The sequence below is a fragment of the Drosophila simulans genome, chromosome 2L (assembly GCF_016746395.2).
Source record: "Drosophila simulans strain w501 chromosome 2L, Prin_Dsim_3.1, whole genome shotgun sequence".
In the NCBI taxonomy this organism is placed as follows: Eukaryota; Metazoa; Arthropoda; class Insecta; order Diptera; family Drosophilidae; genus Drosophila; species Drosophila simulans.
In genome coordinates, this window is record NC_052520.2 from 20,980,275 (window position 1) to 20,995,386 (window position 15,112).

At 36.9% G+C, this 15,112-nt stretch overlaps 1 protein-coding gene and 1 long non-coding RNA gene across 4 annotated transcripts in view; one reads left to right on the plus strand and one right to left on the minus strand.

Annotated features, from left to right (window-relative positions):
• LOC6733070 (activating transcription factor of chaperone) lies at positions 1 to 8,496 on the plus strand. 3 transcript variants are annotated; one of them, XM_016180498.1, is made up of 5 exons: positions 1 to 188; positions 820 to 1,110; positions 1,166 to 1,276; positions 7,095 to 7,390; positions 7,456 to 8,496. In XM_016180498.1, the coding sequence occupies exons 2-5, from the start codon at positions 942 to 944 to the stop codon at positions 8,026 to 8,028; spliced, it is 1,149 nt and encodes a 382-aa protein (XP_016025776.1). In that variant the 5' UTR covers positions 1 to 188; positions 820 to 941; the 3' UTR covers positions 8,029 to 8,496. The 3 variants fall into 3 exon arrangements, with proteins under 3 accessions (XP_016025776.1, XP_016025775.1, XP_002080148.1); XM_016180497.3 differs by having other exon boundaries at positions 7,095 to 7,387; XM_002080112.3 differs by lacking the exons at positions 1 to 188; positions 820 to 1,110; positions 1,166 to 1,276 and adding an exon at positions 4,345 to 4,487.
• Positions 8,201 to 15,112, minus strand: part of LOC123327047 — a 21,950-nt gene continuing 15,038 nt past the window's right edge. The window contains exon 2 of the long non-coding RNA XR_006541505.1: positions 8,201 to 8,911. This is a non-coding gene — a long non-coding RNA (uncharacterized LOC123327047). The remainder of the gene's footprint in view (positions 8,912 to 15,112) is intronic.

Below are 15,112 nucleotides of genomic sequence, written 5' to 3' on the forward strand. Positions count from 1 at the left end.
TCTGGTAACACTGATTCCAACACTCATTATCGTTCCAAATGAAACGCAAAAAGGTTCAATTTTTATTTTCTTCCACGTTTTCGGCATTTATATTAACGTAAAGATGGCTCTATAGTTTGCGCGCAAGCAAAAACAACCAGCACCTAGGTGCCCAAACACAACAAAATGGAAACGTATAAAAATCAAAAGTGAGTATGCACCAAGCTAAACTCTCGATAATTTCGCAATTTCGCACGCACACTACCGCACTTTGCGTTGCACATTTATTGTTGCTGCACGTGTGTTGGTGGCACTGCCTTGTATGGATTCTCTATTGACCGTGCTAACGTGGCAAATCAAAACTCAGTGGGGCATGCCACCTGCTAAAGGTAAAGAAATTGGCTGACGCAATCTCCGACTGAAGTTGAGTAAAGCGCGTTGCAAGTCGCCTGCACGTGCGAAAATGAGATGACTCACCACAGTAAGGACTATCCCAAGCGAACACAGCTCATGACAGAGCTGTCTAAATCGGCTGCACGATTGTAGCTCTATCTTTGCATTCTAGATTTACTTAAAATGTTAAACATAATCTCAACTTTTTTGGTGGTTGTACGGACACGGCAATATTAACTCTTTGCCAATATAATGTTGAAAAAGCATTTCTTTTTCAACGAATTGAGTGTAATTGGAAAATAACAGGTACAGTAAAATGCTCAAAAATTGTTTTTAAAAAGGGTAGCGACTATTCGTTATCACCATGACTCGGGATAAGTCAATGAATAGCTGTAGGCTGTGCAGTGAACCAATAAATAATAATTAATTCGTTTCTTTAATTCTCAGCGCCATCATGGCATCTTCACAACAACAAAACACAGCGCGAAAACAAACATTCTCATTCTTCGGACCGGATTTCATACTTTCAAAACAAAATATATCTTTGACCCCTGATTTGAACTCTGAATATGGACGCATCATTTCACCAAACCATGGAGAGCTTGCAGTTGCCCAAGGAGCTGTACTGGGACCTCAAGATGGAGCCACAATCCCCAACATCGGTTTTGGGCTCCGATCTGTTTCCGCTTACTGACTCAAGCGATACGGAGTGGCTATATGACGATAACTTTGCAAATGGTTTGTGGTGCCTAAAAGCTTTTTTTGAAGGGATTTTTAAGGATTTTAATTTAAGGCATTATTCTTATTGGCGATGATGAGGCTATGACCCTGAATGAAGCAGCCTCTCTCGAGTTACTTAGCGATGAGGAGATGGTTGTAGAGATCTTTGACCTGAAAGATGAAGGTAGGTATATTTTAGTGTGCTTACTTTTTGGTATGAAACGTGTTCTTGTGACTGTAGCTGTGCGTAAAATGCAGATAAATCGATTTGCGGGAAGTTATTCCACCTTCGCCCATAAGAAATACCTCTTAGAGTTCTTATTAACCTTATTTATAACTTGAAACTCATCATGACATATTTAAAGCAAAATCCGTTACTATGCTTACAATGATAAGATAATTGGTAGTTATGCCTCTTAATCGTAGATCAATAGGAAACTAGACTCATTAAAAGGATTCAATTTACTAGCCGAGTCGATCTGGCCATGTCTGTGATAATCAATATCTCAGGAATCGTGTGATAATCAAAACCTCAGGAACAACAAGAGCTATAAAGATGATATTAAGAAAGCATACTCACGACCAATTATTTGAAAAAAGTATTACATTTCTATTGATATTCCAAAAATATTTGAGCAGCTTAAATTGTCCGTAGCTTTCGTTATATTAGAAGTTTTTAATAAATTCAGTTTTCAATTTAATACAAATATCTTAAATAAATACACCTATCACTAAAAATAAAATATTTAGATATTCGCAGGAGCTTTTAACGTCCCGCAAAAACGATATTTATATACATATTAAAACTCAACATTTGCTTAAATTACATTTTTTTTTTGTTGTACATACTTTTTTTCTTGTTTTTAAATTGCAAAGTATGAGACGAAAAAAAATGTTCCTACAGCTCTTCTTAATCATTAGTATAGATCAAGTGAATTTCATTGTTTGAGTCATTAGGGTCTCGCACATCAAATGGTTTTGAACCTAAAATTCCGACAGTTGAGGAACCGGTTTTAAGTTTGCTTTGTTTTCGTTAGCGTATTTTACTGGTATTTTGGCCCTCTTTAGATTGAGCATGAGCTTGTTTTTGTATTATTGTTTTCACCGTGCATTTTATTATTGTTTATCAACGTTGGCCCCAAGCAAGCGCTGTAATGGACAATTTCCAGGCAACAACAAAGACTCAGATCGAGCGAGAGCAATGAAATCGGTTGTGATCGGTTTTTTGCGTACTTGATCACGCGTTAAGCGAGTGAACGGCGGAACTCTTCTCTCTTCTCCGCTTCTCACTGTAGTAATCTCTCTGGACTCTTTGCTGACGTTCGGTTAGTACATTAAGAATTCAATAGATAACAGCTGGGTTGTGTGCTTTTTAAGGTAGCAACTCGATCCATTCTCTTCCCTTAATCTGATAGTGATCAATGAACCATTTGACATCATGACCATCATAATTTTGGTATTTTTAGGGAGATCAGGAAGCTTCTTTGTTTGAAATGTAAATTTTTACGGAAGACGTGCCTCCCGTTTTGAAACTGTCACTAAGGCTCACTCGGGTAGATTTTATAAATACATTTTATATAAAAGGTATAAGTATTTTGTTTAACCCTGTAGAAATGAGAAGACATGTTGGTTATATCAATACTTTGGGAGATTACTCCTATTAACATATCAAGCATGTATAGTGTACATATATACATATACGCACGATTCTGCTAATACTATTTAATTTCAGTATATTACATAGTTTGTTTAATGCATATGGAAAGCGGAGTTTTAATTTTACAAAATTTTTTTTCAGTAACATAATCTTTATTTCTCCTAAAATTAAGAGCAACCTACGCAGAGACTTGATTATTGAAGGTCTTGATAATACTGTATAGAAAACCTATATAATTTAGAAATTCAATTTTTGAAGAACTGAAGGTGCTGAGCAGCAATGCTGTGGTTAAATATTAATATTAATTACAAATTTAAGTTATCTGAAATTCCCGTGTGAAACAGGACAGCTATTTTAATTTTTGTTCAGCTACAGATCAATAAAACAAATAACCTAAATTTGCACCACTGTGCAGAGTCCGTTGGCTCAGATTGTGACTGTCCACTTGTCTCAGCTGATAGCATCTCGGGCTCGAAATAAACGAACAGATTGATCTTAATGCAGGGCGCTCTCTGAGCTCCGTTGCCAATGGCGTTCACTCGCTCTTGCCCGCTAGTTAGCCGAGCAAAAACCATGCGCGGCTTGTAGTCGGTACTCAGTACAAATCGCTACTCAGACGCGAGCGCTCGGATTGAATCTCGGCCTTAACTTTGATTGCCGCCCCGCATTTCACGTCTTGGACACGTATTGACTCGCCAACACAAAGAAAACGTCTTAAAATAAAACGATACAATAACAAATAAGAAGAGAGGCAGTAACCACACAACCACAGGTCTTTGCGTTTTATAAACGCTAAACAGCCAATCGAAAATAAAAACATTATAAAAAATGTGTTAAATAACTTATATAAGGAAATCTGGTGTGTCGTTAAAAATAAAGTGCAGAATCTTTGCATTACGCATTAAAGCGGATAGCGCTTTCCAAATTTGTGAAGTTGCCAGTGAGAGCCATTCGCACTTCTAACTTAAGCCACAGGGGAAGACAAAACGGCTAGATTCCACTTGAGGCGATTATCGATTGTAAACTATATGTAGCCGGACCTCGGAAAATCTGCCGACCCACGGGACAATCGCGATCACCTGAAAGTTCGAGTGCGGGCACCAAGGACTTTGTTAGCATGATACCACACTGTGGATACCGTTACATGTGGAACCGTGAAATTGTGATAAACTCGCAAAAGTTGGTTAAACGACGCTAAGCAGGAACTTCAGATTTTCAACTACGCCGACCATTTTGCGGCAGCAGCTGTATCCTACGGACAGAAATCCAGCAACCGAAGAACAGATGCACAATAAAAAGCAATAACTTAAATCCCTTCATGCAATTTAAAACTTTTAATACTTTTCACATACGTTTTACCACGCGCTTTGTTTTGTGTACCGTTTTTGTTTTTTATTAAATAAGAAAATTTGCTAAACTTATACCCGTTTTCCAGCTTTTTATTTGTACTTTCTAATTTGATTCTGTGATTCCTTACTTTCATTTGGAAATTTGATTATACATTACTGCTAATATTTTTCTATCTTCATAATATAAGGAATTCTCCTTTTAAATAGCTATTGTAACATTTTGTTTAGAACTCGATTATTGTTAGGTTTAGGCCAGTCTACTCATTTATTCTCATTTATTGCTTACATTTTTTTTTTTTATAAAAACTTGTGGGACAACACTTTATATTCGACAAAACGATTCACTGCTGCCGCAAAAATGAGCACATATATATTTATGCAAGCATATGGTAAGTAAAAGGGTGCTATGTTATACGTAATTGCAAGACAAAAAATTAACTTTGAGTACGCTAATCAAGTCTGCAGCTTGTTACGTTTGTTTTTTATCGATCCTGTGGACTTTATACTTCTTCGAAATTCCTTTCTTATTATTAAGTCCAAATTCAATATTTAAAAAATTCGTTTGCATACAGTGACTGGAATTGGGTAGCAAGTTGTTATTGATGTTTTGGTAGCCATTGGCTGTAGCTGGAGCAGTATATCAGATTATGGAACACATTCATAATGTTTAGGAAATACAAGTTTTAAGCCCGTATGACATTACAACTTGTAAAAAATTGATATACAATAAACTTTTTACATAAACTTTCTTGGTTTCATCTCCTATGTGCCAATCCAATGTGCTTATAGGCGAGTGCACTCTTATTTGCCTATAAAGTCAGTCTTGCTTCAAGGTTTTCGCTAATCATGCTCTCATTTAATATAAATATGTATGTATAATCATATTTATTTCCCGCATGATTGTGTTAATATAGTTGTCTCTGTCGTTTTATTTGATAATGCAAATGGTACATTGTTTTCTTCATATATGCATATAGAGCTTTTTCATTTTTTTTTTTGTTGGAAATGAAGGAAAACTAAATAATTAATTTATTTCACATGGAGGCAAAAGTTAAAATCTAATTATAGATAATATATAATGAAAGTGCTCTCAAAAGATTTTTTCGTCCCTTTTATATATAATCATGTAAAATTTAAAGCTAATCATTTATTAACTTGCAGTTTAAAGTATATCATAATAGAATTTCTAATACTTATATATATTAAATACTGATAAGAAGTATGTACTTTTTTATATTATAACGATGTTAGGTAGATGTTTTGACTCATAAAAGAGAGAGAAGAATCAAAATAGGAAAGTTTAAAGCTATCAAATGAAATGTTTACACTTCCTTGTTGTTATTGCACAACACAATATGGTGTTTTATCCAGTGCTAGGCATGGTAACATCTACGGTTTAGTCGCATTTTTATGTAAATTAAAAACCGTAGTTACAGTTGCTCTGAATTTAACGAATTCAAACGCAAGTGCTTGCGAGGAGATTGAACATATATGTATGTATATATCGATCGATACGAAACTTGTTATGCTAATGTCGAACTGATCTTGGGGGAGACGAATGCTTAGGCAAACTCAAGCCCAAGGTGTCGTTGGGTCAGCTTTTAGAAGCCAAGCAGGTGTTGCAACTATGCTTTTAGAAGGTTGCACTCCCATGTGATTTTTCTGCGAGGAATTACTTTTTTTATTTGAATTGTGATTGCCTTTGTAACAAATAATTAAACTGATGTCGTCGAACTTTGTTCAGTATAAAATATCTCCGTCGTTCTTTAATAAAAGCAAATTGAAAACAACAGCAAACCAATCGTATACTGAGAAAAATATGCCACAATCAATATGTAAATGTTTACTAAAGTTCTGAACGAGATACGAGTATTCGTTGTCCTTGGTTTTAATGGAAATACATATGTATCAATTGAGAGTGCAAAAATGTAGACAAACAAAATTCACTTTTATAAAACACAGTCGTATTAGGTTGCTTATGAAGTTGCGAAACATTTTTTTGAGAAATTCTTTATGAATATATATTTTTAATATAGTATATCTGTTGATGGAAAAGTAATAGCGACGTCTACGTCTTTATAAATTACACACATAAAATACTTGCATATATAAATATTTATACTCGTTTTTATAAAATAAATAATCGTAGAGTAAAAGGGTATACTAGATTCGTTGAAAAGTATGTAACTGGCAGAAGGATGCGTTACCGACCATATAAAGTATATATGTATATTCTAGATCTGTCCGTATGAACGTCGAGATCTCAGGAACTATAAAAGCTAGAAGGTTGAGATTCAGAATACAGATTCTAGAGACATAGACGCAGTTCAAGTTTGTTGACCCATGTTGCCACGCCCACACTTTTGAAAAATGTCTTGATATTTTTCACATTTTTATAAGTCTTGTAAACTTCTATCGATTTGCCAAAAAAAAACTTTTGACCCGCCCACTCTAACGCCCTACAGCCGCCAAACCGGTCACGCCCTTGCTGTTGAACCATTTAAAATTTTTTTTTCTAATTTTATTCCGCAATATCTATCGATATTTGGCCTATTTGATGAAACAAAGATTTCATTGTTAACAATGAAATTTATACCCCATACTTGAAGTTAATTTAAGTTAAATAGTATAATAGATGCTTAAAATAACTCAGTAAATATCAGGAGCATATTCGAAGCTCATTGTATTTTTTAAATAAGTCAATAAATATAATTTTTTTAAATTGGATGAAGATAGTTTTTGATTTTTATTTCATTAAAAAGTGAAAAAGGAAACCCTAATTCCCGACGAGTTATCAACTGAATATCTATGGTCTAGAATTACTTTCGTGACTTGGCGTGACAATACAAACCGGCAAAACAAACGACAAACTAAAAATGAATTCACCATTTTTAAAAGTGTCATGGTGACATTTTGCCCCTTTATACATGTTCAAAATGAATTTACATATATATTTGAATTTCAGTGTTAAAATTTAAATTTTTGTCTTCCATTAGAATGTCTTTTGGACCAAAAGGCAACGTTGAACTGCATCGATTTTGAGAGTAACAGTTATCAGCCCAACATCAATGTTATAACTCAGGCCATAGTACCCGAAAACAAAGTACAATTCGCTGCATCTTCAGACGCTGCTTCGCTTCTTTCTGCCGCCGATTACCAGCTCAATGATGGTCCATCACTTGTTCTACAGCAATTAACGCCGCCGCAGTCTCCGCCTCAACAATTCGATAGTTACAAACAGACGGTCGATGCACTGCCAAAACCCGTGCTCGTAAAGGCCGAGCAAAAGGTGGTAAGTCATAATATGAGTGTGCATTGTACTTATATGTGTTCTTAATAAACCTTCAAATATTGCAGCAATGCTATACTCCTGATGTTACAAACGCAGTTTCTGCCACGACCTTTAACTTTAACAACTGGGTAGGCGGCAGCGAAATTGCCCGCGAGAACCAACTGGTCGATGATATCGTCAATATGCGTGCTAAGGAGCTCGAGTTCTCCACGAACTGGCAGCAGTTCAACGAGGACTGCGAGTCTCAGGCGTCTTCATCTTTAGACAGCAGAAGCACAGAAAGCGGAGTGTGCAGCAGCATCGCCGACGCCGACGAGGACTGGGTTCCACAGCTTATCAGCAGCTCCTCCTCGCCAGCTCACACACCTATCGAGCAGTCTGCGTCCCAGCCAAAAAAGCGCACTCGCACTTACGGGCGAGGTGTAGAGGATCGAAAGATCAGGAAAAAGGAGCAAAACAAGAACGCTGCCACACGATATCGCCAGAAAAAGAAACTTGAAATGGAGAATGTGCTGGGCGAGGAGCATGTGCTGTCTAAAGAAAACGAGCAGCTTCGTCGCACTCTGCAGGAGCGTCGCAACGAAATGCGTTATCTGCGCCAGCTAATCCGAGAGTTCTACCAAGAACGCAAGCGCTAGGCTCTGTTGAAATCAATTTTATGGTCGTTTGCAAAGTTATTGTTATAATCAAACCTAAGCCTCTTCCATACACTAATCATCATCATAATGTTTCAATGTAATACTATCAATAACAATCTCCGGGTTGCCCAAAATCTACAAATCACCAGAGTACGCAGCCTGTCCTTTGTCCTAAATTTTTGGCACTAATGACGAGTCTCTGAATTCGGAAATATTTGTTGCCAGTGGTGACTAAAGGCGACCCTATATCCAAAGCAGCACGGTCCATTGTAAAACACTTTAATTGAAAAGCTCCTTGATTTATTTTTCTGCAAATCGGACAGTGTTGCGGCTGCTGTGCTATTTAAAAAAAAACATATTTTTAATCTGGTAGCATCCCTAAAGATGTAAATTTATTTTAACTTTTCAATTATTTTTATTCTTATTCAACATTGATCAGTAATAAATCAAAAGGGTTTTTAAAAGTTATATTAAGAGTCATGACATTTTATTCATATAAAATTAACGGTAAGTTATCCTTGGAAAATTTATAAACCAACATTCGGTAGTAGCATGAAAAAAGTGTTGATAAACTTATTATTTGTATTATTTTTAATTAGTAACCAAAGGCAGCCACCGCCTAGCAGAAACTTTCACTAATTAATTTTCAATCTAAGATTGTAAAATCCAATCCGCTCGAAGGACAGAGTCTCTTGTCTTCTTCTGGTTAGCTTGTATGGGTACTTCAATATGTTGGTACCCCGCCGTATGCATCTCCTGAATGCCGTAGTTGTAATCGGATTATGATTATGTCGATGAATATGATGCGAATGCTATCACCAATTCCGCGTCCCACGTTCTTTATAAAGTGCATTAAAATTATGAAGACCAATTAATTGAAGAACTGGAAATATATGCAGATAGAGATTAATACGGATAAAATTGTTACACCAGGGGATAGAAAAAGAAAAGTAAGATACAAAAACAATCCCTCACTGCTGAGATTGAGATTGGGGTTGGGATATGGGAATCGTCATGGGTCGCTTTGGGATTTTCTTGCCTGGACATTTTGACTGATGAGCCGGCGACGTGAGCCGTACAACTGACTTGGCGTCGCTGACTGCCGCTTTTTCTTTGGTTTTCACTACTAAACTAAATTTTCCACATCGTTAATTTATATTAATATGATTTCTGTGTCAACGGTCGATGTGCTCTCCGTCTAGAGCTCGCCTTCAACGGCGTCGCCTAAGCCGGTGAGGTCTAAGCTGTGTTGTCGCCGATGCTGACTCGCGCCGTGTATGACAAGGCAGCCACGACGCCGATAGAGGTCGCCGGCGCAATATTTATCTAAATTGTTATTTTTCACACTCACGCAGTTCAATGAATTCGTGAAAATTACGTTTGGGACTTTGTGTTTGCTCGTCGCCAAAGTCATCCCCCTCCTCCTGTCAAGCCATCGAGTTTCGTTCGATTCTTCAATCTACGAGCCGAATGACTCTTTAAGCGCATGGTTAAGTATATTGGCATAAAATTCAATTTTCCTGCTTTGTGTTAATCCTGTTATTAGCTGCCGTCCTGCTGCAGAATCCTTTTAACACACTCCCCTTAAGTGCCAGAGCAACGAGAATTTAAGCATTAGGGTTGAGATGGTGGTTGGATGAGTTATGCTGCTGCCAGTGCTGCTCCAGAAATCGCCTACCAATTATCCTTGATATTGGTAATAATTTTTAACCTTAAACGATTTACTTTTCGAACTTATATGATAAAAGGTCGGTTGGTAAACAAAATGCATTAGTAGAGATGTCAGCAATTTAACATATGAATGGGATAATTTCTTGAGTTATGGTTATCCGAAATATACAATTATTTTTCTTTTTTTAAATTTTGAATTCCCTAACAATATCGCAGTACTTTTTCTCGAAGAGGAAAGTAAATACGCTTGAATAAAAAAACTTAATTATATGTTTGTGGTGGAGTTTTGGAGGTTTCATGGTAGACATATCAAGTATTAAGTAATTTAATGCTAATTGTGACCGACCTACATAAATAAAATTTAGTTCTGGCGAGAATTTCTTTTCTGCATTCGTTTCCAATGTTAAAACACTTCCTTCTATTTGCACTATTTCGAAATCGAATTGACATCGATAATGTAAAATAACACCGCCCGCCGCCACAAATCAATATAGAAGTCGAGAGGCTAGTAGAGGAAGAAGTCAACGTCATCGTTAAATTTAATTAGGCATCAAATGACCCAACAGCCGAGCTAAATCAAAAACCAATGGCCTGAAAGTGACCCAAGTGCAGGCGAAATTCAACCGCCTGGCTCAAAGGGCGGTCGCAACACTTTAAAACACAATTAAAAGTCAAAACGTCATTCTAAACGAAAGCCAGTGGACAACCCTCCAAGGACCGAAGAGCCGACAATGAGGCGCCGTAGAGAAAGTGCTGATTTGGGATGGAGACATGGCGCTCACTTTACATAACATTTAACAAAATTATAATGAGGCATAGAATGGATGCATATCGGTCGGGGGGTGAGTCTTCTCCTCCCGTGTCGAATGTTAATGAGATTATGTGAGGAACACATTTTAATATTTATATGAAGTATTATCCAAGCGAGATAACCGCATTAGGTGGTGTCCATTAGAATGAATTCAATTACCGCCAAAGCTAAGTGGATCAGAGGAAAACTATAAGAGAAATACTGAGAGCAATCTTTTATATAATTACCGCAAAATGCACATGTAAGCAATGTGGCTTATCTCAGCGTAGAGCAACATAATTACAGAGCGAGCAGATGGACCGAAATTTAGGAAGTGTTTCTTCCGAACCTAAGTCTTTTAAAGCAACAAATCCGCTTGTGGAATTCTATGTAATATAATATCACACATCGCCTTGTTTAAGCTTTATATTTACGAGGTCCTTTATGGGGTTCTACCCTGAACACCTAGACTTTCTAGAGATCTGCCAGATGGCCTGGTCTCGGAATTGTCCGGAATGTCTTTCTATGTTTTCAAAATATGAATTATAATATCATCACTTTTGGACAAAATATTACGTATACCGTACGTATTGTTGTTAAGCGCTCAAAATCATTCTTGATTTACTGTACTCTTTTCCTAGTCTATGTATGCCTCCAGCAGTAACAAGATTCATTACAAGCTAATTTTATGACGCCAATCCATTTGCTGATTTTCCTTCTCCTAAATTTTCTATGGCCTTATCTAATCGCATTGAGTGGGAAAAAATTACTGTACCTTCTTATCGCAACCCGCACACACATTTAGCTTACCCAGTTTTCACGCATTTCCAAGTTTCATTTTCAGCTTTTAGGTTACGACCATAAAAATAAAGTAAAATAAAATATGAAACTGAAGTTGAGCGGGTTGCTCTGCGATCAAAATGCGGGTCATTTAAATCCAATTGTTTTACTAATGCAGTGTAAACTAAACTAAATGAAATGGGAAAGCAGAAGGGTGGCAATGTAAGGTTAAGATGTAGAAATATTCAATTGCGTTGTAAAATACTTCCTATTACATTAAATTGTTCATTTCCATTTGCAGAAACCTGTAGGTGTTTAGGATTGGCCCCAAGGCACAGCTAATATATCCGCACAAAAAAGAGAGAACGCTATAGTCGAGTGTATTAGATTACTATTAGATACTGAGTCAGTGGATGCTTTTACATACATTGCAATGTATAACAATGCATTGTTATTGTAACATTGTTACTTTGGGCAAGGCCAACATTTTTTGGCAATTCTATGGAAATATGTACATATGTCTGAAATGTTCTTTTTTTATGGCTTTTTATCCTGATTCGAAATATATTTACTTTATAGGAATAAATAAATTTTAACAAATGTAGTATAATGTTTATTTAAAATATCTGTAAACTCTTGAAATCCAAGTTTCAAAAACAAATAATTAAAGAATGAATGTATAGCATGAAACTGAAACTCTGTTCAGCCAAATAGCTTTAAACAGAAATTCGATATCAATAATGCAACGATTTTTATGGCTCTTCTGGCTTCTTTCAACTTATCACAGACAAAATCAAATGCAATTTCACGGCTATTTGAATGGGACAAGACAAAAACGTTTGCTATAATGAAATAAATGAGCGCAATTTTCAATTTGCCATGCAGATGAGCCGAACCACAAAACGTAGTTGAGAGAGACCGTTTCCAACAGAAAGAGGTTGCACGAACAACCTGCATTGTTGCGGGCCTTTAAGCTAAATGCACACAGTTTGAATTTGTGGGGTGGGGTATGAAGGGGTTAGTGAAGTGCCATGAAGTACGTCGCATGTGCAACAATTAGCGGTATTTCGAGTCCCTCAGCATATCTTTGACATTTACACGGAGCTACCTGTGCCCCAGAGTACGTGACATTTTAGCAATGGCCGATGCTCAGTTTCATGTGGAAAAAGTTGGAAAGGAAAGGTTTACACTCAAAATATTTATAGCGAATGTTCATTTTTCATATCAATTTTGTTCTTAAATTACTTGCATAGAAGGTCAAAAACTCCTAAAGCATTAGTGTTTTGTAAGAAGAGTAACAGCATTTATTTCAATTTGCATAGCATAACAAACAAATTGTGTTTTGGCTTTAAATCCGTATAAATTTATCCCAGCATTAATATCTGTAAGAATTATATCTTTTAAACGGAAACAAAGTTTAACGAGCTTAACGAGATTGTACTAAATAAATGCCCCAAGTAAAGTTTTCTCATTCTGCATTATAACGCATTATAAGAGTATGTATTTACCCTCTGGGCATTTGTGTATTACCTTTCAAACTTGCATATCTACATATGTACATACATATTTCTTACATATCACCAGTAAGCCTGAAAAAATTTGTTTTGCCGGACTTTCTGTGGTATTTAGATACAACATTTTGGATAGGGTTCTGATTTTGTTGTCAATGTTTACTTAATAAAAGGGGGTTTGCATAACATTGTCTAACTATCATGCATCCATTTGGTGTAACTTTATTGTTCCCGGTGTAACGCTTATAGTCAAAAAGCATCTTTTCAGGCAACTGAATGAGTTTGGGATAGCACTTCAAATTCCCCTCTTTTTCAGGCGAATCACAACAAACGCCCATCTAATTAGCCAAGAGAGAACCATTTCTGTTATGCCCCTTTCCACTTTCTCATTTTTTTTCCAACTGGGCGTTTGAAAAGGCTTCTAAAAGGCAAACTGTCCCCGCACCTCTATGCATCATCCTTCAGATGAGTAAACAAACAAGTAATAAAACTCGCGGCACTTGAATCCTTAGGAAAATCAAAAACAATTAAAGTTTGTTCAAGAAAAACAACATACAGAACTCATCAGCATGCCTCACATACTCACAACCATGCATACTCCCATGGCCATGGCTGTGTGTAAACATTCCACCCACCGACCCACTTCACCCCACACACAGTCACCGCAATGAACAGATAACGTTGCCTACTTTTGCGCTCTATTCGCCAACGCAAACAACTTTTGCGTGACGTCGCTCGACGTTTGCTTCTACACTGCTTTTCCATTCCCCTACGCCCCCGCCACCACTTATTCCTTCCTGGTTTCCCGCAGCCCCACCGATAAATAAATTTGAACATTTGGTGTAAATGTAAATAGATTGTTCTCCCCCAACCACTGTATTTTAACGTGGTGTGAGTGATTAAGGGATGGTGATGTCGGGAGCCGGCGTCGTGAGGGCCAAAGGTTCGCTCATTTGCGGCCTGGTCAAAGCGGCGCCAAGCAGACGCCCAAGGAGACTGAATCTCCCTTTCGCTCTCACCGCGCCATACCAAGTGGCTGAGCGGTAACTACGCCCAGGCTAACGACACGTAATGTGTGAAATCAAAATATTTCGTGGCCCTTTCGATTATGAAGTGTTCACATGGCCTTGACGCACTGATAGAGTGTGAAGGCTTGATCGCAATGAAGACTCTTTAACTGCCAATGGAGTGTGCATGTGTTCACACCGTGCACAAAAATAACCACTTGTTGTTGCGTTTATCCATAGGATGCATGTATCTCTTCGGAAAGCTTTTCTATATACAGTCGTATATAGTAATTTCATAAAAAACGAGAGAGAATGCTATAGTCGAGTTCCCCGAAATTAAGATACACAGCTGGAAATGCGAAAGCGAAATTTCATCATTCATCCCATTTTCTGGGATATCGATAGATATTGGTGATTAAATAGAGAAAAATTTAAAAGTGGTTCAAAAGTGCGGGCGTGGTAAATCGATGGAAACTTACAAGAGTAATAAAAATATGAAAACATATCAAAAAATGTTCATAAATGTGAGCATGGTTGTTTTGGGCAGTTTTTGGCAGTTTTAGGCTGTTTTAGGCGATAGAGTGGGCGTGTCAAAAAGTTTTTTTTTTCAAATCGACAGAAATTTACAAAACCAGCAAAAATATGAGAAAATATCAAAGCATTTTCAAAAGCGCGGGCGTGCAGGCTGGAGCGGGTTGTGGGTCGGAAACGTTTTCTATTGCCTGTTACATACTTTTCAACGAATCTAGTATACTCTTTTACTCTACGAGTAACGGGTAAAATATAATAAAAATAAAAAAGAATTCTCGAGCACTTTACTTTGGAATCCGTACGTCATATTTAAATACTTGTGATGATAAATGATTATAAGACATTAACATTGGCTCAGGCTTACATACCTGCACAACCCGCAACCTTAGGAATGAAAAAACTGTCATAAAGGGCACCATCTATCTCGTTCTTTAAAATATCAGATGATAGCTCATATGACGATCTTCTTGCGAGAATCGATATTATTTTAAGGCACTACACACCTATGGAATTCTACATATATTATATCAAATCTAACCACAGCTATGTTAGCGTGTTAATAGTTATACCATATACACGGTATTCGGTAAGTCCTCACATGCTTAGTGCGAGGTTTGGTTTTATCATTCATCTGTTAATTGCGCTGTTATGTTACTATTACTGCATTGTATGTATTCATCGCTTCTAAATAAATAAATAAAAAAAAAATTAACACGGTATTCGTAAGTAAAAGAGAGCCCAGGATTCGTTGAACAGGTAGCGTTTCCGACTATATTAAGTACATATATTCTTGA